We start from the raw sequence: 25,171 nt of genomic DNA on the forward strand, positions 1-25,171 counted from the left end.
GGGCATCATCAGCCCCGGTACGTGATGCTATTTGCCTCCCGTGGAGCGGTGGGGGAGATGGATGAGCTGCGCTGCTTTAGTCAAACAGGGCCTGCCTGACGGGGCCGCCGCTCGGGAGCCGTGCTGCCCCTGAATTAGCATGTTTATTGAGGTAGAACGTGTTTGTTTGCATTCTGCTACCCCCGGCATCACCTTCTCCTGACCCATATTATTTATGACAAGGCAAGCTCCAAGCACCCCGGACGAGCCTCGGTTTTGAATTCCCCTTCCCCGGCTGCGTGTGCATAACGAGATCGTTAACAAGCAGCTCGGTGCAATTAGCTGGAGTGCGGAGAGGTGCTTAGGGGTCTCAATGACACGGGCCCCCTCCTGTCAGTGCTGCCGCTCAGCCTTCTCCTCAGCCGAGGCACTTTGTTAGAATGGATGTTGATGGACAGCCCGTGCTCAAGGAGAACATTAGCAGAGGTTATCAGCCTCAGAGTGGCTGCATTTTAATTAAGGAGCCACTGTTTCTTAGCTTCAATGTCAAATCTAACAATTGAGCCAGCTCTAAAAGAGAATTGCAAAGAGCCGTACGGCACGTCTGCAGAAGCTACCATTGTTGATCGCCTGTTTGTCAATGGACCGCATGCATGCCTAACGCCCCCAGTGAATCAGCAACACAAGCACTGGAGCCATTTCAGTTTGTTGCTGTGTGTGACCAACATGGTGTTACTGAAATGCCCCATAAGTATTAATCCATATATATGAGGCTTTTAAAGTGGCTTACATACAGTATGCACCCATATATACAGCTGCATATTTTACTAAACTTCAGTGAAGAAGCTTAGTCAAGGGTGCAACAGAGGTGCTACACCCAGGATTCGAACCCACAACCTTCCAGTCTTGAACACTAGCAAACAATTGCATGTTCTTACCAAGAGGCTTTAACGAGCACGTCTTAATACTTCGTAGCGGCGTGCTTTTCAAAAAATCTGAAGGAGTGGTCAGTTTCTCACTGTCTCCTTCTTAAATAAACATGCACATACTGTAACATAAGTGAACATATATCTGAATTCTTTAATAAACTGTCATTATCCGTGTGTTTGTAATTACAGGGGTCTTATGCACGAACATGAAGCGTCGAGCTCACAGTCCTTTTATCTTTGTGTTTCTGGCCAGTCCTTGGTGTATAGAATTGAATGAATTTCTATTCATTTTTGAAGTACAAAGCAGAAGGTGTTTCCCCTACCTTAAATATTCGATTAAAATTGTTCAAATACCATGTATTCATTACAGAAAGCAGCAGAGACAGTTATATTGCAAATAAAAAATGTATTTATTTCAAAGAGTACGGGACATTGTGAATCAATAAAGATGTTAAAAAAATAAACCGATGTAGTTATTTTGCAAATAAGTAAAGCATTTTAAAAATATATCCTCATTGACAGTAAACACGCCGATCCACCTGGCGCTGCCAGCTTGAACAGCTCTCAGACCCGTGATTGGCTAAACCCCCGAACAGTTCGGGCTGCGATTGGGTGAAGAGTGAGAATCGACACTCTGATTGGGTAAAGCGCCACAGCGGCAGTTCCGAGAACATGTAGATACACAGATACACAGGTGATGGATGGAATACTGTAACCCCGGTTAACCGTGTGCGCTGTATGAGCACGCTGGATATACAGTAACACATCCATTGGTTTCCAATTACTAATCAATCTAAGAAAAGTCGCACTGAGATCAAAAGTGAATAGCAGACAAAGAAGGTCATGGCATCCACAGCGCGTTCACGACTCCGATAGCATGTCACGATAGGAGTGCGCGCATCACGATCACATCGCGATACCCATTGCGACTGGCGCGTCACTGTCATGGCGTCACTGTCGCGACATTAAGTTCATATATCGCGATATGACATACCCCGACAAAACATCCCCACCCCCATGTAACGACACGGAGTCCACATATCGCGATATGACAAACGCCCCCGCCCCCAAGTCGCGATATAGAACCTGCATATCGCGATATGGTGTAACCCCCGCCAAAACGCCCATGTCACGATACAAAGTCCATATATCGCCATACGTCCTTTCGTGTCCTGATATGAGACCTTTGTTGCGACAGCGGTGCCAGGGTGGCATGGAAGCAAGGCGCCAGTCGTGATATACACTTCCGCGATATACACGCGATATACATGGGGTCCCTATCATGGACATGCTGCGGAGGTCTTGTAGCGATAGTATCCCACAGTTACGCGTTTAGCAACAGCATGTCACGGTAGGGAAAGTAAAGGAAAACATTCCTTAGGAAATAAAAAACATAGATCTTACTGTAACACTGTGGGGTTCACGGTGATTTTACGTACATTACAACCACAGGTTTATGTCATAGATGGTTAACTTGTTGGCATGCGTCATGTCTTAGTATTATTCACATCTAAGGAGGCTGATATGTTTATGGATATTGATTGTCTTTAAAATGTTAAGGGTACGAGCTAAACTATAAGATTGCGCTTGAACTCGGCAGACGGGGTCACTGGAGGTCAAAGGCACCGTGCATGGTCACGTGATCACCGAAAAACCAAGGCGCTATATCTCAGAAAAGAAAGTGGCACAAATGCTACTTTCAATGGCACAAACCGGCACAAACCGGCACAAACGTGGCACTAACGAACGAGGTGGGTTTTAGCGTTTGTGCTGTCTGTAGGGGGGCCAACTTCACTGAGCTTTTACCTTGCCTTTAAATATTCAGCAGACTTGAGCATAACATACCAGGGGAATGTGCATGTATGTATGGGTTTCAGAGGTTGGAGTAAATGCAGCCACTCATAATACACTTGTGCTCCAGAGGGAAGTTGTACAGACCTAGAAAGACTTCACTACCCTTGCCAAATGGCAATACAACTGGCTCCGCTTCTTAAAATGAGTTCGAAAAACGGGCAGCTGATATTCTGTTTGGCAATTCTCAAACCTGAGACTCTCCAATACAAAGGCTCTGGGTCCACCCTTGTTATTAGGACAAGAAGAGAAAAATCTGTTGGCCCATTTTCTGTATTATTGTGCCCTCACATAATTACAGATCATCCGTGGATAATGGAATCCTTCTCTCTATCTTCTGCAATAATGTATCAATCCCAACATTAAGTATTCTTAATAGCCCTTCGTTTTAGATTTTTTTTTCTTTTTGCAATAATAATTAGGTTCCTGGAGATTAATTTACTAAATAAAAAAGCGTCTCAGGCTGTGAAACAATTATGTAAATAAGCCATTTACAGCTAAAGGCAGAGCTTGAGATTTAATTGAGGCCACCCATTTCTTCTAAATAACAATAATAAAATATTATAATTAAAGCTGCATTTGGAATATAATGACAAATCAATGTAATATTTAGCTTTCTTAAAAGAAAAAAAACACAAATCGATTATGTTTATTAAGCCGTAAAATGAAACAAGATGCTGTTAGCGAGAGGAGTATTTAAAATTTTATTATATCGTTAACAACATCAAATTTGCTTTTGTGTAAAATTAATGGAACAGTATACGTGGGGAATACATTTGCTTTATGAACTAATTACATGTTATAGTTTTAGAGTTTTGAGGCTGATTATTAACACGAACTTTCACTGATCCCACTAGTTTTGCAGAAATTGCATTATTGTTAAAGTGGGGAGCTTCTGAGGTGGAAATGAACTTCCTGTTGAAAGAGGATTGCAAGAGCACACCTGGTAGAAAGGATTGCAGGGAATAGTGGTGTTTATAGTGCCTTTCCCCATTGAGCAGCATCTTAAAGGAGTTCAGCTGCAAATTTAAGAGAAAGCCAAAGAGAATATATCAGAATGTCACCAAAAGATAGAGAATATACACAACACGGGGTGCATTTACAGTACCTTTAAAGGTGCAGCCTGATAATAAGGAAATGAATTGCATGTAATATTGTAAGTGAAATACCATTGTCTGCAGTAATTGGTTAAAATAGGTTAGCAGTTCCACTGCGAGAAGTAACAGTGAGTTCCATGGATCCTCGCCTGACCTGATGACCTGATGTATTCGAACAGTTTTGGAGCCAACAGCAGATCCCAAAATCCGCACGGGCCACAGCTCCAGTCCGTGTTCACGAAATATTCCAGCTGCCACCCAATACCTGTAAATACTTGCCTGATCGAATTGGTAACACTGAGGTGTGGCGTGCCATTCCACAATGTTCAGAACGATACAGCTTGTTGGTGCCCTTGTGACGAATGCGGGGGGCTGTAATCACCAACTGCCGTTCACGTCAGCTGCGTGACCCAGTAGTTAATCACTGGGACGGGGAGACAGTAAGCAGTAACTGTCCCACACAGCCCAGGCCTGCCGACCTCAGGGAAATAACTGGAAAACAGTGCATATCTCGGCCTGCTGCAGTCATGTGTCCTCCCACTGCCACATAAAAGGCAATGGGCCACCCCCGCCCTTGGCCCCCAAAATAATAAGCATGTTTTAATGTTTAGGATTACTGCTTAATTATCCATACATGGCCATTTACAAACATATTGCTGTTGGGGGCTGGCTCCTTGGTAATGTACAACCAAATAAAAAAGCAAATGAAAAAAAAACCGTCCCCAATTTAATGGAAAATAACATTATGGCTTGCAATTCGAACCATTCATTGTAACAGGCATTTCCCACCCTGCATTAACTCAGGCAATTTCATGCATAGGGATGAAGTGTGTTATGGCTGGGCTCCTGACCGTACTGAAACTAATTTCATGATGATTAGTTCCGGGGGGAGAGGGGGAAATATTGCATTGATATGATCGGAATTGGCGCCTATTTGCATAGAAATGTCCGCGGCTGTGCTGGTGCAGCGTTGAGGGAGGGGAACCGGCGTGTGTCGGCGCCTCTAACTCACCCTCAGCTCTGGGCTGTTTGCTCGCTCGGCCTCTCGCCGTAAAACAAATGAATAGCTAACATGCTCATTTGCATGACTCCCGTTTTGTAACCGTTCCTCTTAGAAGTTCCAGGGGAAAAAGAAAAAACAAGAACCCGGCTGTAGAGGCAGTTTGAAAGATAGATGGGCAGGACGAGAGAGGCAATTAACATTTCGGTCGCTTTTTTTTTTTCTATTTAAAAACTCCCCCCGAGCCTCTTGCGGGCACGGGCTGCCTCTTGGACAAATCGGGCTACACTCCCCGGCCGCCGTCGGGGCAGAGGTCTAGACAACAGCAGCCCCGCACCCCCTCTCCGTCCGCAGCCCTGCGCATCACGCAGTAATTAAAACCGCTTTGCCGATCCTGTGTGGCTGCCATCTGCTAGACTAGTGCTCTCTCCACTGCTCGCTCCTTCCTGATCCATTAAAGCAGCTGTTTTCTCGGGCTTCTCACCCTGGAGCCTGCAACATCCCTTACATTATCAGTAGGGAAGCCCCGAGCTCGCCCTAGACTGCTGAGCCCGCTGCCCTGTATCCAACGCCGAGGACTGGCTGTTACATGCTCGGAAACACCCTTTCCGTTCCTTTCATTATTTGTCGCTTTTGTCCGTCCTGAATTGTCTGACGTACCAGATGTGGTCAAGAAACCATTGCCGCCTTTCTGTTGTGACCGCGGGCGCGTAGTCCTTGCGTTATAAAAAACTGAAAACTAACGAAAGATTTTACTATTGAACGGCAGGTCACAGGTGTACAGCTGTCAGGCAAGGTGTCGTCACAGAAGAGTTCTGATACTTTTGTTCTTTGAAATGGACACCACATCGGAGGCTCTTGTGTTTAAGTTGAATTGGCTGTGAAGGTTTTGCATGCTAGAAGGGGTTATCTGTGCTGGGTGCGGAACCTCCTCCCCGCCAATTACAAGAGCACGCAAACCCGAGTTACACACCGGGCAGTTTGCTGGGCGATTTCTTGTGTTTCTCTCGCCCGTGTGCACCTGAACCCCCCACAAGCAAGACCACAAGACCTCTCTAACCAGTTCAACCAGCACCCTTCCCCATAGCACTCTACACGGCACTGCTGTTAAAGAGCATGCTGGCGATCGTATTTTTTAATAAACGAGGCGCTAGCGGGGCGGCACGGCGGAACAGTGGTGAGTGTTGCTGCCTCTCAATGCTCAATTCCAGGCCCGCGGTGCTGTCTGTGTGGAGTTTGTCTGTTCTCCATGTGTCTGTGTTTGGGGTTTCTTCTCACAATCCAAAGACATATACTGGTAGGTTAGTTGGCTTCTGCGAAAATTGACCCTGGTGTAAGTGTGTTTGATTGTGTCTGTCTGCCCTGTGATGGACTAGTCCTGTCCTGTCCAGGGTGTACCCTGCATTACGCCTGGTGCTTGCTGGGCTAGGCTCAGGCTCGCCCACAACCCTGGAGTGGAAGAAGCAGTTAGAATACAGATGGATGCATTGATGATAAATCACTGGTAGTACACTTACCACCAGATTCTTTAATAGCTTCTATCCACAAGCAATGCGATTGGCAAACACATTTAGCCATGCCCCTCGGACTACACCCATACCATCTACCTCATTATGATTTCTAATTTATTTACTGCACATCTCCAGTCATTGTTTACATGTCTGCATTGTTTACATTCAAACTGTTTACTTGTTCAATTGCACATTGCCGACTGTTTGTTTGTATATTGTCTTGATGCACTGTCTGCACTTTGTGTTTTTACACTTGTTTTAACAGTCGAGAGACTTCCTGTAAGTAGGAATTCCATTGTACCAGTACATGTAAATAATGCAAATAATGCAAAAACCAAAAGACAATGTAAATTGCATGGAAAGAACGCTAGCTCCTCCCGAGCCCTTCTCAAGAGCCCACCAGCTCTCAGAACGGGGAAGCACGGGCGTGGCCAACCTAGGCAGAAGACACTTCTTACAACACAACATCATTCAAACTGGGCATCTAGTGTCTCCGGGACAGAAGCTACTAGTTTCTTAGCTGCAGTTAAACCACTTTACCATGTCCTTTGTGTGCAGAGGGTTGAGGTGGAAAAGAAAATGTGACTGGATCAGAAGCAGTTCACTAATAATCCCTGAAAGCATGGAGGCAGCTTCTTCCAAAAACTGTGTGAACCTCCAGACACGAGCAGGATCCCCTGGATAAAAGTGTGGGGTCTGCCATAGGAAGAGAACGTGCTGTACACTTCACAAAAGGGCTCACCTGAAGTTCCCATCTCCTGCGTGGAGGAAGGTCAGATTTTGGCAAGTCAGTGATAAGGACTGGTCCAGGCCTCGAAGATGTTGTCCCCTTCCTCCTTTTTAGGCAGACTGGGGGCATGGCCCCATGATGTTCCTAGGCCAAGTGGTTTTAACATGTTGAAATGAGTCAATTAAGGGCATCAAACCATTTGAAGAAATGTCATCGGTAGGCCACTTGCAGAGTGCGTTGAGGGCACGCCGAAAACACGCAGTACGATGTTATCTGAGATGCCAGCAAGAGGAGGAGTCTGGTGTGCTAGCAGTTTTGTGATGTCTGTGGCGTGATGGCTTATACTTTGGTCCGGCTTTCATCTTTCTCAAAATCCCATCCCAGTCTCGTCACCAGTGACAGCTGCAACAGTCTCAGCCCTGCAAAGGTTTTTCTCCACTTGCAGGCATGAGGTGTGCTCTCTCCCTGTCAGGCTGCTGTAAAAGACTGTATAGTGTGGGTGCCATGTTAAAGTGCTGGACTGGGCTGGTAGTGTATCCAAACACAGAGCTGCACCTCCGTGAAGCGTGAAACCTAGATCACGTGGTTTCTCTGTATGTCCCTGTGGTGGCACCACTGGTCCACTTCTGATTTCTGACATCCTGGAGTATAATGAGGAAAGATTGAATCTGGCTTCCATTTCTACAGAAAACAATATTTTTCTTGTAAAACCTTTTTGACTGAATTGAAGGTTAAGATTGTTAAGGGGGATGCAGCAAGGTGTCCTTACTTTTTTTTTTACTCTTGCGTAGTTTAGTGCAGTTTAGTGTTATTGTGTTGCCATGCTGTCTCGGAGATATCACCATGCTTTCATTCTGCTGAGACCTACCTGCCCTGGCTGCGCCCTTCCAGGAACGCTGTTAAAGGACAAGCACTTTGGCACGGAAACAGCTGTAGGTTGCCTCGCCCACTGAAATTAACATAGAGAAGCCATTTAAAAGGAGAGTGCATTTGGATATAATGGAAAAATAGTTAAGGTAGGAGCTGAATATGGAATGATTTTTGCTCTTCAAGGAGGTTAATGAGCCATGGCCAACACAGACTTCTATATGCATGTAATATTATCCCAGCTTCGGCAAAGCTTTTAAATCACATAAATGCAGTTATGGACCATTGTACAAAATAAACATTCCAATTGTGTTTAGACTGTGTTTTGAGGTCTTTGATCTAAAGTGATACATGCCGTCTTTTATTGCATTTTAAATTACGATTTTGATTGCGCCACATTAAAATTACTGGAGCTGCGCTGCAGTTTTTAGGGACGCCGCTGCTAAGAAAATTACACATGCTAATGAAACCTCGGCAGACGCTTGCGAGTTGTTGTTGTTTTTGGTGTCCTCCTACTTCTTCATTAATTAAAGAGCAATGCAGGGTTTTTTTTTTCCATGCACTGTCATCAGAAATTTAAGTCTGGGGTGTATCAGAGTTGCAGCAGTGGTCTTGCATTTAAACTTGTCTCCAATCTCGCCCCACGCCAGCCTCTTTTCTGATTAACTCTAAATGACTTGAACTGCACATCGCCCTTGACATTACTGGGGCATTAAAGATGTCTGGAGCTCTGATCTCATCAATTCAGGTATTCATTCCTTTTAAATCATACTGTGAGTGCAGTTTAAATTATTTTTCATTCTATTTTTTTTTTGTCAATGTCACCACATGAGCTTTTTGAGGTGGGTGGCAGAAATGAAAAGGATTTGGAATCTTCTTTCCCCCAAGATTGTGCAACCTTGCGTGCGAAGTAGAGACATAGCGTTCTGTCATCTCAGGGGCCATCAACATGGTTTTTCTGCTAATTGTAAATAAAAAAACATATTAATGAATGAATTTTTATTCCATAATTGTGAAGTCTGCGTAGCCTGCCCCCCAATCCCCTCCGAAGAACGACCCATCTAAACATTCATTTTTCCAAGCCAGGAAAGAATACGTCACAGTGGTTCCTTATCGGATTCTTCCCTACAATTATTGCGGTCTTTATGAACCTCGACAATAGCAATGAGGGGGCATGGTGGTGCAGTGGTGAGCATTGCAGCCTCGCAGTGTGGGGGTCCTGGGGTCAATTCCAGACCCTGGATGCTGTCTGTGTGGAGTCTGTATGTTCGCCCTGCGTTTACATGGGTTTCCTCCAGGTTGTCCGGTTTCCTCCCACAGTCCAAAGCCATACTGGTAGGTCAACTGACTTCTAGGAAAACTGGCCCTGGTTTGAGTGTGTTTGTGTACCCCGTGATGGACTGGTGTCCCCTCCAGGGTGTACCCTGCCTTGAGCCCATTGCTTGCTGGGATAGGCTCTGGCTCCCCCTATGCTGAACTGGAGGCAGCAGTTAGAAAATGAATGGATAGATGGAGAAGAGCAATGTAAACTATTTGCTATTTGGAAACGGTGGGGGTGGGGAGGAGGGCTGCTGTCCCAGCAGTACCTGGTTGGGGAATGGCTCTCTGGGTGTTGAAATAGCACTGCTGGTCCAGCCCGGCGCACAGGGGAGGTTAGTGTGAGTGCGAGTCTCCCATTAACCGCAAAGAGCGGGGCCCTCTGGCAGAGATTTACGGCCCTGGGAAGCTGACGCCCGCTCCAGGATATAAAGAGAGGCAGGCCATCATTTAGTTCCCGGTGTGAGGTTGTCGTGGTTACTGGAATGAGGGCTGCTCGGGGATAATTCTGCCCGGAATGTAAATATTTTACAATAATGAGGAGTCGGCCCCCCTCTCACCCCTCTATCCACGCCACAGTGGCTGCGAGCTCGCAGGTCCCGTAGCAGTGCTGTGCGATTTTAAACTCGTGGGGACTTATTAAATCCACATGGATCACATATTGACCTCTGGATCGTCTTACTTCTCTCTCCCTGCCGAGCTCCAGCACATGTGCAGCGCGTTTGAAGTCAAAAGAAAGAAGGCCTACAAGTTTTGTATTTAAAAAATGAGTTACAGAAGAAAACCGAGCATTTCTACCTGTCCATTATGTTACACCATGTTCACTTAGAGGCGGAAGGTAGGCCTGGATATTAAGGTTACCTGTATAAATGTGAAGCAGTGCAGACAAAGGTTACAGCTGACTGTGTGCTGCTATGAAATTGCCCAGGCCTGTAAGGCACTGGTAATCGGCGGCACTGGCCTTCTGGAATCCAGATCAGCAGTACTAGAAAGGTCACCCAAAGTGTCTATAAACTAGGATGTTATAGAAGTGTCCCCTATACCTCAATATATCAAAGTGTTTCCCCTTGACGTTTACCAATCATGGATTCCTAATAATCCCCCTCTCTGAACTGGCTTCATCACTCTGATCTCCTCCCACTGATAGCCGATGTGTGGTGGAGTACTGGTGCACTATGGCTGCCGTTGCATCATCCAGGTGGGGCTGCACACTGGCGGTGGTGGAGGAGATTCCCATTACCTGTAAAAGTTGGACAAATACACCAATAAAACGAGTGCTCTTCTGTAAAACTAGCTAACTATTACCCTCCAGCAATTAAGTCATTCCAGAGAGGAGTGGTACTGTTCTACTGTGCCCCTTGTTCTACTCACTGTGCCGAAGGGCTCCCCTGCCTCGTGTCACGACATCCCTTCTGGCTGAGAGAGGCCTAATTCTGTCTTCCTGGGCTCCCCAAGCATGCGCTAGTGAGGGGGAACGGTAGAGAGGTCCCCCTTAAACCACAGCAAGTGGACAAAACCAACTGCTGGCAGCTGAAGCCGTCTTCTGCGAGATATAGGCTACAGTACAACTCGCCCCCTTCTTCTTCGACCAGAAGGCCTCTGCAGAGCCAGTGACGTCTGCGAGCGCTTCTCTCGCAGAGTCCGGAGGGGCTGGCGATCAGCGTCGAGGAGCATGCAGGTCCGCCATGAGCAGTGCAAATTCAATGAGACAACACATTCATGAAAAACAGACACAAACTGATTTTCTGGGACTTCAGGATGGCTTGAGAAATTAGACTTCATTTGGCAGAAGTGTGGATCTGGGCCTGTTCTGGGTTGACATGCTGAGCTGGAGTGCTGAGATATGCACAGAGGTTTACCTCGCATATTTTCATTAAAGATTTCCATTATTTTGTTATATATTTATATGAAAATATGCCTATTAAAAGTTATTTGGGGCTACAACCCCCAAAAAAATAATTTAGAATCATTAAGTAAGAATACTTTGAAAATGTATTAAGAGATTTATAACTATTCCCCATTTTATCATCAGTAAAAATGAGAAAACATTTGTACTGTACTAGATTGCATAATTGCTTCTTCCATGTCTGCAGTTCTCAGGCCCCTGGTCTCAGGCAGGCAGAGGGATACTACTCCGTTGGGCCCCTGAGCAAGGCCCTTCACCCCAACTGCTCCAGGGGCACCATATAAATGGCTGACCCTGCATATTAGCCCCAAGCTTCTCTTCCTGTGTGTGTCCATGGAGAGCAAGCTGGGGTATATGAAAAAGACAAATTCCTAATACAATAAATTGTATATGGCCAATAGTTACCACCCATATCACCCTGCAACTCACAATTGGCAACCCACTGAAATTAAGCAGGTGTGAGCCTGGTCAGTACCTGGATGGGAGACCCCCTGGGAAAGCTAAGGTTGCTGCTGGAAGAGGTGTTAGTGGGACCAGCAGGGGGCGCTCACTCTGCAGTCCACATGGGTCCTAATGTCCCAGTATAGTGATGGGGACACTATATTGTAAAAAGGCTATGAAGCGACTTCATTACACTGCTCTCCTCCCCACTAATAGCTGATGTCACATCATCCAAGTGGAAGGGAATCCCCATTACCTGTAAAGCGCTTTTAGTGGAGCATCCATAAAAGCACTATATAAGTGTAAGCAATTATTATTATCTTATGTACTATTGTACTACTAATATATGCAGAATTGATGTTGCAGTACTACATTATGACCACCAGAGGGAGCCAAATGACTAGTCATTCTTTCATTCGCCAATGATGCACCTTTTCAAGGACTGAAACCAATCATTCAGTTGTAATTGAATGCTTCATGTGAAGGAGATAACTGTGAGAGCATTACTGTGTGTTAATGTGACGCTTTTTTTCTATTAGAATTCTTCAGCACTGGTATTTTTTTCCCTTGATAACGATGCATATGCAACCACTTTTAATCTTAATATACAATTCAGTTCGTAGCCTTGCAGATACCCTGCTAACACATCTGTTGTTTCAGCTCTTAAGCAAGAACGTGCCGTAGCAGGATTTTACACTATCTTTGTTTGCAGAGACATGCCTATAGCTCGCTTTTGGGATGACTCAGACTTCCCGTAAGAGCGTAACTGGCTTTAAGAAAGGTCATAGTTCAGGGCTTCTCCAGCTCGTTAGGTCGCTAGTAACTAATTGATCTACGCTTTATCTGTATTGCGACATTTATTTGCTCTGGCTGGACTCCTTGTCACTGCTCCGTGTTGGGCAGGAGTCTCAGGAACCGTCTTCTCCGGATCAAACAACTGGTTTCCTGAAGAATGAGTCAGTGCCCTCGGGTAGCTGTTGTTGTTTATTTTGTCTTGTAAGTTTCTGGAGTTCTGCCCAAAGATATAAATGATTAAGTTTTTTTGTTTTTGCTTTACCTCACAAAGTGTCGCTGTGTTTCCTTACTGTGCTCTGGCAGACGACAGCAGTTGGATCATTTATAGAAGACATGCCCTGCGCAATGGGATCTTTATTTCAGTGTCCAGACTTCTGAATGCATGACAGCCCGTGCATTAGTCTAAGTGTGTTTCAGCATTTTTAATGTCTGCCAAACTCAGTGTTACATATACTGCATCAATCGTTTTCAATTCACCGCCCTGCTAGGCCTTCCGGATAGACGCCGCCTCATTTCTTCGGTACAATATTGATGCGTTACTTTGCTACGTATCCAGACCACTACTGTTTCAGTTTATTCACTATCACTTGTTGACCCGCTCGTTTCCTCCCCCCATCTTTACCCTGCACAGCATCCAGCAACATCGTTTACCTAGTTTTGAAAACCATCTCTCGGAAAGTCGATTCCTAATGGTACAGTACGTGGCAATTGAGTGTACCTGGTTTACGTCAAACACGGTATTTCGGGGCCGGAAACCTTCATAATTGCGGAGGTCCCGCGCTCCCGAGGTTATTCAGCTCCGTGTTTGAGTTGAGGGGTGTTGCGATAAACACAGCCGGCTGCCTCAGCTACTTTTGCAACAGCGGACCGGGACAGATCCTGGAGGCACAGCTCTGTCAGAGCTGAAGACGAAACAGCTGTCCGGGGAGCGTGTGAACACGCCAAATTCGGAGACTACAGTTACCTTAAAAGGCTGTAGAAAGCCGTGTAGGCTGGACGTGAGAGTACCTGGCAGAAGGCATTAGTCATCTGTTACCACAGCTCGCTGTGAAAGCGTTGAAACAAAAAGCTATTCTCCGTTCTCTCTTTTTCTGTTTCTCTGACTAATGCGGAGCCCCCTTAAGCCTGCGTCACTCCAGCAACAATGGGGCACTCAGATCAGCAGACTCTTTAGCTGCTCGCTGAATAAACTCTCACCTGTGACTCATCGAGGCCACGGAAGAGGGAACCTGCCCGCGGGATGACACATCGACTGGGCAGGAAGAAAGAGACTGCCGCCGGCCGTGCCTTCACTTTCTATTTACCGGCGGTTGTAAACAGACGGGCTATAAACAGCGTTGGGGCACAGGCCGGCGAGAGCCCAGACCCACACATGCCTCACTGTTTCACCATTTCCTCAGTTTCTAAGGCTGGATGGCTCCTTTGATTCTATCCCAAGAGTGTCTGAAAATCAAGCCAGACGAACAAGCAGAGCGATAGTGTAGCAGTTTGCTTCACAGAAGAGCTGCACCGTAAACTTGCATGTGAACGGCGCAGGGCGCGATCTCTGGAGTCTCTTTTCACTTTGAATTTTCTCATCTCCGCCATTTATCTCACTTTGCATTTTCGACTAGTCGACTATAGACTCACGGTGCGTCTTCCAGCCCATAGCGCCATTTTGGTGAGGGTTGAATCACAGGGGTGTCTGGGTTTTCTCGATCTCTTCAAGCAACAGCACCTGAAGCACTGGGAGAAGCTGCTAAATTGGTCCACAGAAGCTTATCATGTGCTGATCGAGTTCGTTAGGAACCTACCTGGAAGGAAGACCTGCAGACACGCTGAGCCCCAAGGATCAGATTGGACACTCAGGATGGGCTCTGCTGTCTGCTGTGGGGCATGAACGTGATGGGAATAGTAAAACCCCCCGCACCCGGTGCTCTGTCAGCACTTCTAAAATGTATTTAGCATTTTCCTTCTGTGTTCATTACAGGTTATTATTTTCCCTTTTAATGGCTGGTGTTCTGTTCTTTAATCCAAACCTCCCTTTGGCACAGCAAATTCTCCCTAAAATGGGGTATTTTATGGGCCCGTATTGCACAATTCCAGATCATTCTGAAACAGGGACACAGAGTGCTCCTAGTATCTTTGTAGTCAGAGCCCGTGATGACGCGCCCCTGCTTGTCTCGTGCCGTCCTACAGGTTCGTTTCCTGGCGAGACGACTGTCGCAGGACTCTTCCCTGGGAGAAGGCCGAGTCTGTCGGTGCAGATCGGGAGACTGTGCGGAATTCTGCAGCGGAGACTCCAGCCCTCACCTGCTCCCCTGCTCCCCTGGCCTCTGGCCCAGCGCAGCTCATAGGTCTGGCCACAGCAGGGCTGTTGTTGGCTCCCCAGGAAGGAGGGGTCTGGAAGGGGAGGGGGGGATCTGAGAGGGCTGCTGGGGGAGATGGGGTGGGGGTCAGGGGACATGTGGTACTGCAGATCCGGAGGTGCCACAGGCCACTGCCACAACTCATGAGCTTGACCAGCTGGAGGACAAGGGGGAGTAGAGGGATGGAAGGGGAGGAGGCGATGGGAGAGTCAGAGAGAGATGGCGATATAGGGAGATAAAAGAACCAGCCCGCCCACAAATACGTTAGCAACATCTCCTCCGTTCTTTTGAAGTCAAAGAAAGTGTCTCGTTTATTTTCCCTGAAATCAAGAGCCAGACACGAAGAGCTAATAGATCCCTTTATTCTGCCTGTCCTAAAACGGTGTTTCTTGATGCTTTCCCCTGCCCAGGCTGGTCTTGTCACCCGGTACCCTGTTCCACCAATCTGTGTCAGTGTACAGTGGGGCAAAATATTACATCTACTCCAGCGCAGATTTTAAAAGCTTCATGGAGCCGAGTCAAGATAAAGCAACATTTCCAATTCCAGAATTGAAACCTTTTTAAAATCGCATTGCCTTTAACTCGTGGTTGCTTCCTGTTCAGTTTTTTTTTTGAATGGTGCTCATTTTCCTTGGCCGGTGCAGTAGTCTGTTCAGGAGAGATGACTGTCCATGTGCACCCTAGCATTGACGTCCCGCCCCGGAAGCTCAGTTCCCCGTGTTGATCCCCGTGTTGAGGTAAAGCACTTCGTCTCCCACCCCCTCTCTCAGCCTCCAAACACCTCCGTCCGCTCATCACCGAGAAGACCAGCCACACTTTAATAGCAGCCCTGGGGATTTCAATTACAACAGGTTGGCTCTGACATGTTCTGGTTCACTGTGGTGACAATTACAGGTTTGCAAGCTTCCAAACTGTGCTTTTCTTTTTCATAAACACAGCTCGGTATGCAGCAATTATTGTGTAGGTTGGTGCGTGCACAGTTTTTAAATGGCACTGTGCAAAATCCCCGATTGCGTTCGTGCAATGGCTGTCAAGGCAGCTCTGAGAGCCCCCCCAGAGCCGTGCTGCTCTCCCAGATGTCCGGGCCTCCTGCTGCCAGAGGCCGGAGGTGATCTGTATGACGGTGCAGCGCCATTTTGCCCGAGAAGTTCTCTTCTTCTCCACTAACTTGTCTTGCTTTCACAATGGTCTTCTGTGTTTCTTCTAGAGTAGAAGAACGGGAACTTCCACTCTTTGCTTTACCAGACTACAATAGTACACTGCTTTACTGTAATACACACTCGCAAGTGTACTTTAATTCAGCCCTTAGGGGCATCCAGTTAACAGAATCATTGCATGAGTGTGCCCGACACACAGGTACTGTATGTATAAATGGCATGATGTCTTCCTTCTATCCTGTGATTATATAGTCCACACCACTGACTTATTGGCTGCTGTCCCATTTAAATATGGATGTATTCTATGGAGTCCTTTATTCCACACTTCATTCATTGTCCTGCACCCTCTTAACTCCTGTATTGCACGGTATAATCATCGGAACTTTTGTTGCGGTGTTACGTATTAGATCTGTGACTTTATGATGTTCTCTTGAATGTACCGAACATCCGATTTTGACAACAGTAACCCACTAAAGTTGCTTTGGTGTATATAGTTATCTGTCAAACAACAAACTCCAAGCTTAACTGAATTGTTAATACTTTCCTTGTTTTGGTTTTGGTTGTCGCACTGAAAGAAACACGAGAGTATAGCTGAGATGCAGCCGAGTGTTGTGGGTTATCTTGAAAACGCAGTGAAGTGCCTAAGGCTGTGCAGGAGTGTGGAGTCACTTTGGGCTGATAACACACGCAGATCTGGGCTCCCTATTATTCTTCAGACTCTCCCTCAACTACTGTTGCTTCCCAGCTGAGACCCCCCTCCCCCCAGCTCCTCACCTCCTGTCCTCCAGCCCCAGTCTGCAGTCCAGCACAATGCCATTGTCATCCATCGGATTGTTGCAACCATTAGCCATTCAGCCTGCCGTCATGCCTTTTGTCCCGTGCAATTCCTCACTCCGGACCCAGATCCTCTCCCCTCTGCCTGTGTCTGCCCCAGCCCATCTGCCCCTCAACCCCGCCCCCCACCCCTCAGCCCCTCAGGCCAGCTGTCCTGTTCCTCAGTCCCTGGGGGTGCAGACAGGTGCACAGCTTGTCCAGAGCCTCGCAGACAGCATACGGCCCTGCAGCGCATCCCCAGCCTGCCTGTGGAGCTCTTCGCCTTTATTGCCTTTAATCTGTTCTCGGTTGTTTGCAAAGTCCTGCAAGAGTAAGCCATCATCACAGAGCTGGGCGTGCTGCCACATGGTTCACAGTTTGTAGCCCAGAAAAAAACAACAACAAAGGCTACAGTAAAGTCACAGACCTGTGATGCTCTTCGCTGGTTAGAAAAGCACCCTTTCTCAAATATCTTCACACCGCTGCAAGGTGCTACTGTCACAATGTTAAGATCTCTGGTTGTTTTGTTTATGTTTGGTTAGAAACAGCTGGCTGACAATTCATGTGAACTAATTAGACCTACAAACTTACCATTGAAAAAGCTGAGTCAAGCAAGTGGTGTATTGAATGATTTAGATTGACAAAAAGTACATTTTTACTTTATTATTTTCCTTAAAAACATATTTTTTGACCACTTACTGCATATTCCCTTGCATCATTACCTGACAATAAAAACTCAACATTATATCATTGTTCCTCCCACTGAATATACCGTAGTAATTATTATAACGGACAATATTTGTGAAAGACGTCAAGATTGTAATGGGTACCTCAAGGCTTAATTTAGAGAGATTTTTTTTCTCTGGAGTTTTTTTTTTGTAAAAACAAACTTGTAAATGGCAGTCAGGATGTATCGTCACAACACTCATTCCTTTTTCAAAGAGAGGAAACAGAGCGCCGCCAAGAGACAGTTCAGAAATACACCCCCGTGGCCGTTTAAAATAGATAAAAGGAAGAATGGTTCACGGGCTGCAGGGCAGATTATTAATAGCTCAACCTACTGTTATTTACTCTGTAAGGAACAGCGTGCACTTCTGCAGTAGCTATTCTTTACCTTGAGAAATAATCACATCTACTCACTTGTGCAGAGTTATAGACGAGAATAATCCTGTGGATCATGGTTTCTATTTGTAGCTAAGAGAAATACATTTGTATATTTTGGATTTTATATTGATCAAAGCCGGGAACGTTCTGTTGATATGGAGGTTCCATTCTATAACACCATCATGCAATGAGGAGATGGAACAGGGATTAAAAGACTGATATAAATACCTGAGTTCTGAACAGAATCAAAGGCCATTTATACAGTTTGCCTACGATTCAACTCCTGCACTTAAAAAAAGTTTGATAAAACGTTATAAACCTTTTAATATTTTTATGATGTCTGTACAAACTTTTTGCATGGGTTCAAAATAAGATAAATTTATCTTGATATCCAAATGCAAAGCGGCTCAAAATTGCAAATTTTTTTGTTAGTCACACCTGTGTCCCCTGTTGCTAGATTTGAATTGGGGTAGAAACTGTTGGCTCTGGAGGACAGTTTTAAAAATCACCCCATGCACGCTTGCTTGTCTGCTTTCTCGTGTTTGACGGTGCTGTTGTTGTGTTTGCTGAGCAGTACGTTTAATTCGCAGGGAGCAGGACTTCATTTTTCTGTTTAGAGGCAGGATTATCAGCCTTGATCTGGTGTCTCAGCATGTCCATTCTTGTGTTTCAGACTATGGCTTTTTAAAATTGTGCAGGAGTTCAGCCATCAAAAAACCTGGTTTGTTGTATAAGGAATACAATATCAGGCGTGGAAAGGCCGGAATGAAATGTTATACACAGTACAGTATAATATATATATTAATGGAAGCTGAGCAACATAAATAAATTATAATACATAAATAAATAAATCAGGACACATTATGAATTCTTTAGTGGCACGAAACATCAAACATTACTCCACACTTGCACTTTAAAGATTAAATGTCATAAGAAGAGAAAACCTTTTACCTAAAGTTAAAATGTATCAAAGAGTAAGAATGACACACCTCCTTAGCCCCAGCTTTGTGAAGCTCTAGGTTCTGACTCCGGTAGTGTCAACATAAATATTTCCAAATTAAAAACCCACACTTAATGAGCAGGGAAATTTCACAGTCATAGTTTATTTTTTGTTTTAGTGTTTCAGCCTCCCACATTTTGAAGGTAACTGGATCGTGATTAGAAAAGAAAAGAGAAGCAAGACAGATTTGCTTTGCACTTTTTTAAGCAAGCAATAACTCAACATGTCTCTTTACATGCATTTATTTTATACCTGGCGACAAACGCATTTATAGTTCAAAAATAAGATATAACACGAGGAAAAAGAATTCGGTTTCACAAATGACAAAGTTTCATAAATGACAAGGTTACAGTCCAAACTGTGCGGTATTAACCTATTCACACATGCGTACATACAGTACTTCTGTTTCACAGGCAAGACTGTGCAGAAGCCTAAGCCCTACAGCAGGCTTGGTGCATTCACAGTGACAGTAACATCTGGGAGGCAGGGGCCTGCAGCCCCCGTCAGCCCCTCTCTCTGGCCCCTCTCAACTCGGGATCGGAGCACCGAGGGTCAGACTGCTGGTCTGGGCAGGACAGAGCGCTGACAGAGAGACACCCACAATTTTGGGATATTCCCTGGGCCAGGAAGCATGTCTCTGCGATGACTGGACAAGCCAGCACAAGTCAGGCTGCATGCCTAACATAGTGCACCCCCCACCCCCCATCCACACACTCCCTTTCCAGCTACAGGACGGACAACGTCTGACAGAGTAGAGCACACTGCTGAACCAGTCACAGGGATCACAGAGATCAGGGCTTTATTCACTGCATGTTCGTATGAAGACACGTCTATCTGGAGCTAGGTTTTGAAAATACATGCATTTCTTGTTAATTGCAGAACAGATACTGTTCCTTTGGGTTTTAAAAAAACGTGAAAGACATTTTGTATAAAGTACATGATTCTGAAAATCTCACAGTACTTTGGTCCAGTGCACAGGTTTGCTGTCTCTTTCACATGAGTTTGAAGGTTTGATACCGTGTTTCAGCAGTACAGTTAAAAAAAGACCTTTAATAAATATTTGTAGACTTCTATTTAAACTTTAAAGCACCCTTATTTAAAAAAAATGTGTTCTTGCAAGCTAGGCCCAGTGATAAATGCCGTGTAATCACTATTGCTCCATTAGAGATTTATTGACCCTGGTTTGGATTTACAGATAAATAAAAAGATTTGTTTTTATTAGAAAGTCAGATTTTGAAGCAGACTTCAAAAGGGGAGAGGGAAACAGGGTAGAGAATGAAAACTAAGGCATTGCTCGTTGCTAAGATGACTTAAGACACATGGGGCAAAAGAACTGTCTACAGTTATGAAATTCTATACTATCAAAGGCTTTGTAAAATTATCCAATTTGTAATATAACTTTGCTTTTTAAAGTTTATCATCATATGTTAGTTGACCAATTAATTACTGTATCATTGTTCCCTTAGCTATGAAGTGTGTGAAGATGTCTCAACATGAAAGGGACTATATAAAAACAAAATGTATTATTATTAAAGCTATAAAACATCACACAGGGCTTAATTTGGGGAAATATCACAGTACTATCTCATTGAACCTGAAGTCCCTTTACAGGCTATTGGCCAGTGTTGTCAGTCACACAGCTGTGACACTCCCTCACACTTTCACATCGGTCTTCTAATTGGTTTCAGTCAGATCTCTCTCTTGGGGACCAGTCAGCTGGCCTCTGGAATTCAGAATGTCACAAGGACAGAGCGAAAGCAGAGTAAGCCATCTGCTCCAGTTTTCAGCCATGCTGTGAAATGACTGAACGCGTGTCTGCAGGTGAAGACCCAATGGAAAAGCGTGTCGTAATGTCAAGTGAATCCTGAGAAACGTTCTGTGAAGACTCTGGCTTGATATACTGTACAAAGCACAGAGCACAAGACACAGAAAAATCCAAACCCCACACTCCAGAAGGAAACCAGACTCTCCCGGCACAATACTGCAGTTCTGTAGCTCTACAGTATAACAGTTGTTACCACTAACAGTGGTAGGTACTGGAGAATCGGCAATTTCTGAAATGCAACACAATTTAAAAAATCAGAAATGGACCATCATATAATTCTTGTTTATACTGTTCAATCTTTTCAAAGCAGTTCTTTTCTATAGTTATTATTTACCTGGTAGATACTCTTATCCAGGATGACTTAAAAAGTACTGTACACCAAGTTTATACAAAGCGTCAGAACAAGCCAGCACACTGAGGATGGAGATACATAGCCAGTGGATGTATTGAATAACTGCACACTTCAGAGAGCTAATAATAGGTTTCACTTCAAACTCTAATTATTCTCAGTTCTTAAACATGTTGGAGGTCGCCTGTTAACTATTACTGTAAGATTTATAAGTTAAGATCTCCAACTCTGAATGACTATTAAATTTTTTTTTTTGCAACGGCTCTTATCCATGATCGTTTTGGCTTGAGGATTCACTGAAGTAGAGAGCTCAGCTGTCATGAAAGCCAGCAGGAGTAGGGAAGCCCAGGACCAAAACTGAGGTACCCCGGCCTCAGAACACTGGTGCTGGGGATGCCCTGTCTTGTCTTTGTTCCAAGCTATTAGGTAAAATGATTGAACCCTTAATTCAATCAACGCCTTGCTTTTAAGTATTTTCTGTACTCATGTTTTGGATTCTGAAAAAAAAAACCCAACACAACTTTAACGTGTATTACTTCCAAGCAAACCACCTTTATTTTGGCGTGGTTTAAAATTGTTGCTCTTCTATAGTTTTCGAACCAAGTCCTGATTGATAACCAATTACAAGGGTACAGTAACGGGTGGGAATGACACGGAGGAACTCGGGCTGTAAGCCTTCTTGGTGAAGGCCGGAATCGTTGGTGAAGTAATGCCACACGGTCATTTTAAGGGGGCTTCTGATTCACGGTAGCTGGTTTTCATGTTAAATTCTAACCCCGACTTTCCAAGAATTGTGACATTTTTTGATCAGCGTATCGAACCCTGAATTAAAGTTACTTGATCAGGACCTCCGCTATAATGAACAGCGGGCGACACGGCGGACTCCGGGACCAGCACTGGGAAACCGACCTAGAGGATAAAAAATCACATGAAAAGATGGGAAACCGTTTAAAAATTGAAGCGTTAAGTATTGAAACGTTTGGTATGTGTATATCATCTTTTCTAGCGGAAACAGCACCGGAACTGCCGCGAACAATGGGACACGACTGAAATGGGTTCTTACGAAGTTCAGCACCCAGTGAAAGGTTTTGGGGTGGAAAAAAATTACAAATACCAATAGTGTACGAGCGCACGTAGCCGACTTCCTCTGCTGGCTTTAACGGCGCGATTTTTTTTGAGCAGCTCGAGTTTTGTTTTTATTAACCTGCACCGAAAATGAAAGTTGTGTGTGTCTCTCTCTCTCTCTGTGCGTCTGTGTGGGGTCGTCTGGTCCTTTGCGATGTGCTAACGACATATACCTTAAAATGCTACGCTATAGCTTGCCAGGCCTCGCCACCCACCCTGGTTTAAAGACCAAGACCCAACCTCGCTGAAATGACACACCAAGCCGGCTGGCCGACAGAAGACCCAGCACATTTGGCCAGTAGTACAGTACTTCACTTCTTTCACAACTCCGGTTGGAGTCTGAAAAGGGGAGCACAGGAGGTGGTGGTGGTAGGGGGGGGCAGTGGCACATTTGCATTAATTGCAGACTCCTCCATAGACTTTAGTGGGCGACTCACCGCGTTGAACCACATAGCAGGAGGAGAAGCGGATGACTCTTCGCTCCGAAGCGTGCAAGCCCGCAGCTAAACTTTGGATATCTCTTCACACCTCTTAGCGGCAACAAAATACCCTTGCGTGGGCATTTCATTTTGTCTTCTCGCTGGCTTGTTTGATTTTTGTTTTCTCTCGGATGAAAAGCGCCCCGCATTCGGATGGGGGCATCTCGCAGAAAAGAAAAACACACAAAGGCGGAGACCGAGAAACACGTAGCGGCTGTAGTGAGAGGAGGACTACGTTTCGTTGCGGAGTGTTACTAGTTTGAGCAGTGTGCAACAGAGCGGTGCTGCGGGCGAGCGCTGAGCCATCTGGGGCAGCGTTTGAACAATCAAAGTTTTTTTTTTCTTGTGCCCGATATTTAATTTTAACACTTGCTTTTATTATTTTTTAAATTCTTCCGGACTCTTTTCGAACCGTGGAATGACTGTATAGATAAACACGCACACGGGTAGGATCACGACTTAATAATAAAACAGTGCAGGAAAAGAAGAGGGAGGACTTCATCGTTAAAAAAAGAAAGGTTTTGGAAGATGTCGTCTATTTTGCCTTTCACTCCCCCGATCGTGAAGAGACTTTTGGGCTGGAAGAAAGGGGAGCAGAACGGCCAGGAGGAGAAATGGTGTGAAAAGGCAGTGAAGAGCCTGGTGAAGAAGTTGAAGAAGACGGGACAGCTGGACGAGCTCGAAAAAGCGATCACGACCCAGAACATCAAGACGAAATGCATTACTATACCGAGGTAATGATAACGCGTGCCCGGACAGAGACCCCGGCCCGTCACTTTGTGACAGCAGGCTGGTGTAACGTTAATGTTTCTGGTGGGATACCGAGCGCAACAAGGCGCGCCAGCGGCCACGCATTTAGCGTCTGCACGGAGCCACATTACCGAGGGGTGAACTCCGTGGTGTGGGGGGTGTTTTACTGACTCGGTTTTGCAGATGGCTGTGCTAGTTTATCAGCACCACCGAGAGCAGCAGCTAGCCCGTGGGTCACTTTGAACTTGGCCGTTTTGTTTAGCATAAATTACTCTGTAGCAGATCGCGATTGTTGTTATGAAAGGAGATTGCACTACAACTTTTTAAAGGTGTAGTAAACGGCCTGCCAGGCATCCATTTTTTTCCGGACACTTGCGATCAGTTCAGTGGTGTACTGACAGGTTGGTTACAAGAAGTCGCGTTTAATATAATTAATTTTCTTGCCGATATTGGGCTTTTTTGGGTGGTGTTTTCTCTCTCTAACGTTGCGGTCGGTCTCCGACTGGCGCGGCTCGCCAGAGTTCCTGTATAATCGTGCATTTCATAAACAAAAAAAAAAACAGCCGAATGGAGCCTGGATTGAAGTGAGGACAAGAGGAAGCAGTAATAATTCATACACATGTTTTCAGTTTTAAAAGGTTGTTGTGCCTGCGTGTTATGAAAAGCGCGGCGGCTCTGACTGCAGTTTTATATAATTTGTTTGCTGGTATTCGGACACCAGATGCGTAGGAGTGTAATGTAGTGCACTGGACTGCGGTCGGTGTTTTTGCGCTCCCTCCGTGTCGAGATATAATCCCTGCTCTGCACACAATGTACGATTTGCGCTGTATCGAAGGCCTGGAGTTTTCGATGTCCCGGTTTCCCCCCTGAAACACATGCGGAGTTTCCTCAGAAGTCGTGCGGTGCAAAACTACAGACTGGAGTTGCCAGAGTCCGCGAGTTGTTTCGCACCAGCCCGTGCAGGACGAGTTGCTGAGCTGTTATTTATCTGTTACTACATGACGAATCGCTCGGTCCGTGCAGCTCCTATTCTGGGTCCTTTAAGCGCGTTATGTCACAGAGTAAATCGTTTTGAATTTAGGCCACAGAGCTAGGACACATCGCTGTGGAGTATTTATACAAGTTCACCAACAAACGCCAGAAAACATAGGTGAAAGGATGTGTGCTTATTTAACTGAAAAATGGGCAATTCACTGTGTCACTGGCTTTATTTTATTTCGATTTTTTTTTACTAGAAGACCACTTATTAGGGTTGTGGTTCAGTGAAACGGGAAAAAAAAAGTTTTTGTAAACAGAGTCGAGATCTATGTATTCAGTTGTGCTGAACCGGGATGCTGTCATGTAATTTCCAGCGAGTGAAGGTTTAACCAGAACTACCCTCTGTGCCCAGAACACACCTTCCTGATAAATCCCATAACCGCAAACAGTAAACAGCCCATTTAGTCATGCAGGTCACTGGAGCTGGTTCATATTCTGTCCCTTCAGCTAGGAGTAATCCTTGTACTGCTCACCGGTGCAAGACCCTGGCCACCATTAAAACAATCAGTGCTTCTTACTGTTTCTAACTGTTTCAGTTCGGGGTGAAAGCATGGTGCAGCCCTCTTGCTACGCACGTTCTGTGAGAAAATGACTTTGCCGGAGCTGGCTAAGAGTTACGTCGTGCTTACCAAAACAGAAGCCCTGTCAGCTGACGTGCTCATCCTCCGCTCTCCTGACAGCCGAGGGTGCAAAGCGCTTCATCTCCCCCGTGCAAAGGGAGTCGCTTCTGGTGGCTGTTCTATACTTTCAGGAACATCTG

At 45.4% G+C, this 25,171-nt stretch overlaps 1 protein-coding gene and 3 long non-coding RNA genes across 5 annotated transcripts in view; 2 read left to right on the forward strand and 2 right to left on the reverse strand.

Annotated features, from left to right (window-relative positions):
- Nucleotides 1-10,019: 10,019 nt before the first annotated feature.
- LOC148659146 (uncharacterized) lies at nucleotides 10,020-10,792 on the reverse strand. The gene is made up of 2 exons (XR_015940580.1): nucleotides 10,653-10,792; nucleotides 10,020-10,521 (listed from the first exon to the last, which is right to left on the reverse strand). It is a non-coding gene; the product is annotated as an uncharacterized LOC148659146 (long non-coding RNA).
- A 1,519-nt stretch (nucleotides 10,793-12,311) lies between these two features.
- On the forward strand, nucleotides 12,312-17,486 carry LOC148659147 (uncharacterized). Its single transcript, XR_015940324.1, has 2 exons — nucleotides 12,312-12,624; nucleotides 14,602-17,486. It is a non-coding gene; the product is annotated as an uncharacterized LOC148659147 (long non-coding RNA).
- A 1,446-nt stretch (nucleotides 17,487-18,932) lies between these two features.
- Nucleotides 18,933-22,718, reverse strand: LOC148659148 (uncharacterized). Its single transcript, XR_015940329.1, has 2 exons — nucleotides 22,582-22,718; nucleotides 18,933-21,928 (listed from the first exon to the last, which is right to left on the reverse strand). It is a non-coding gene; the product is annotated as an uncharacterized LOC148659148 (long non-coding RNA).
- The window catches only part of smad3b (SMAD family member 3b), a 28,224-nt gene continuing 25,669 nt past the window's right edge, over nucleotides 22,617-25,171 (forward strand). The window contains exon 1 of one of the 2 annotated variants that reach the window (XM_088641092.1): nucleotides 22,617-23,357. In XM_088641092.1, the coding sequence (XP_088497218.1) occupies nucleotides 23,152-23,357 (206 nt within the window). In that variant the 5' untranslated portion in view covers nucleotides 22,617-23,151. The remainder of the gene's footprint in view (nucleotides 23,358-25,171) is intronic. The other variant, XM_088641091.1, reaches the window with a different exon arrangement.

Source organism: Lepisosteus platostomus, chromosome 7, assembly GCF_059453375.1.
Source record: "Lepisosteus platostomus isolate fLepPlt1 chromosome 7, fLepPlt1.hap1, whole genome shotgun sequence".
Lineage (NCBI taxonomy): Eukaryota > Metazoa > Chordata > Actinopteri > Semionotiformes > Lepisosteidae > Lepisosteus > Lepisosteus platostomus.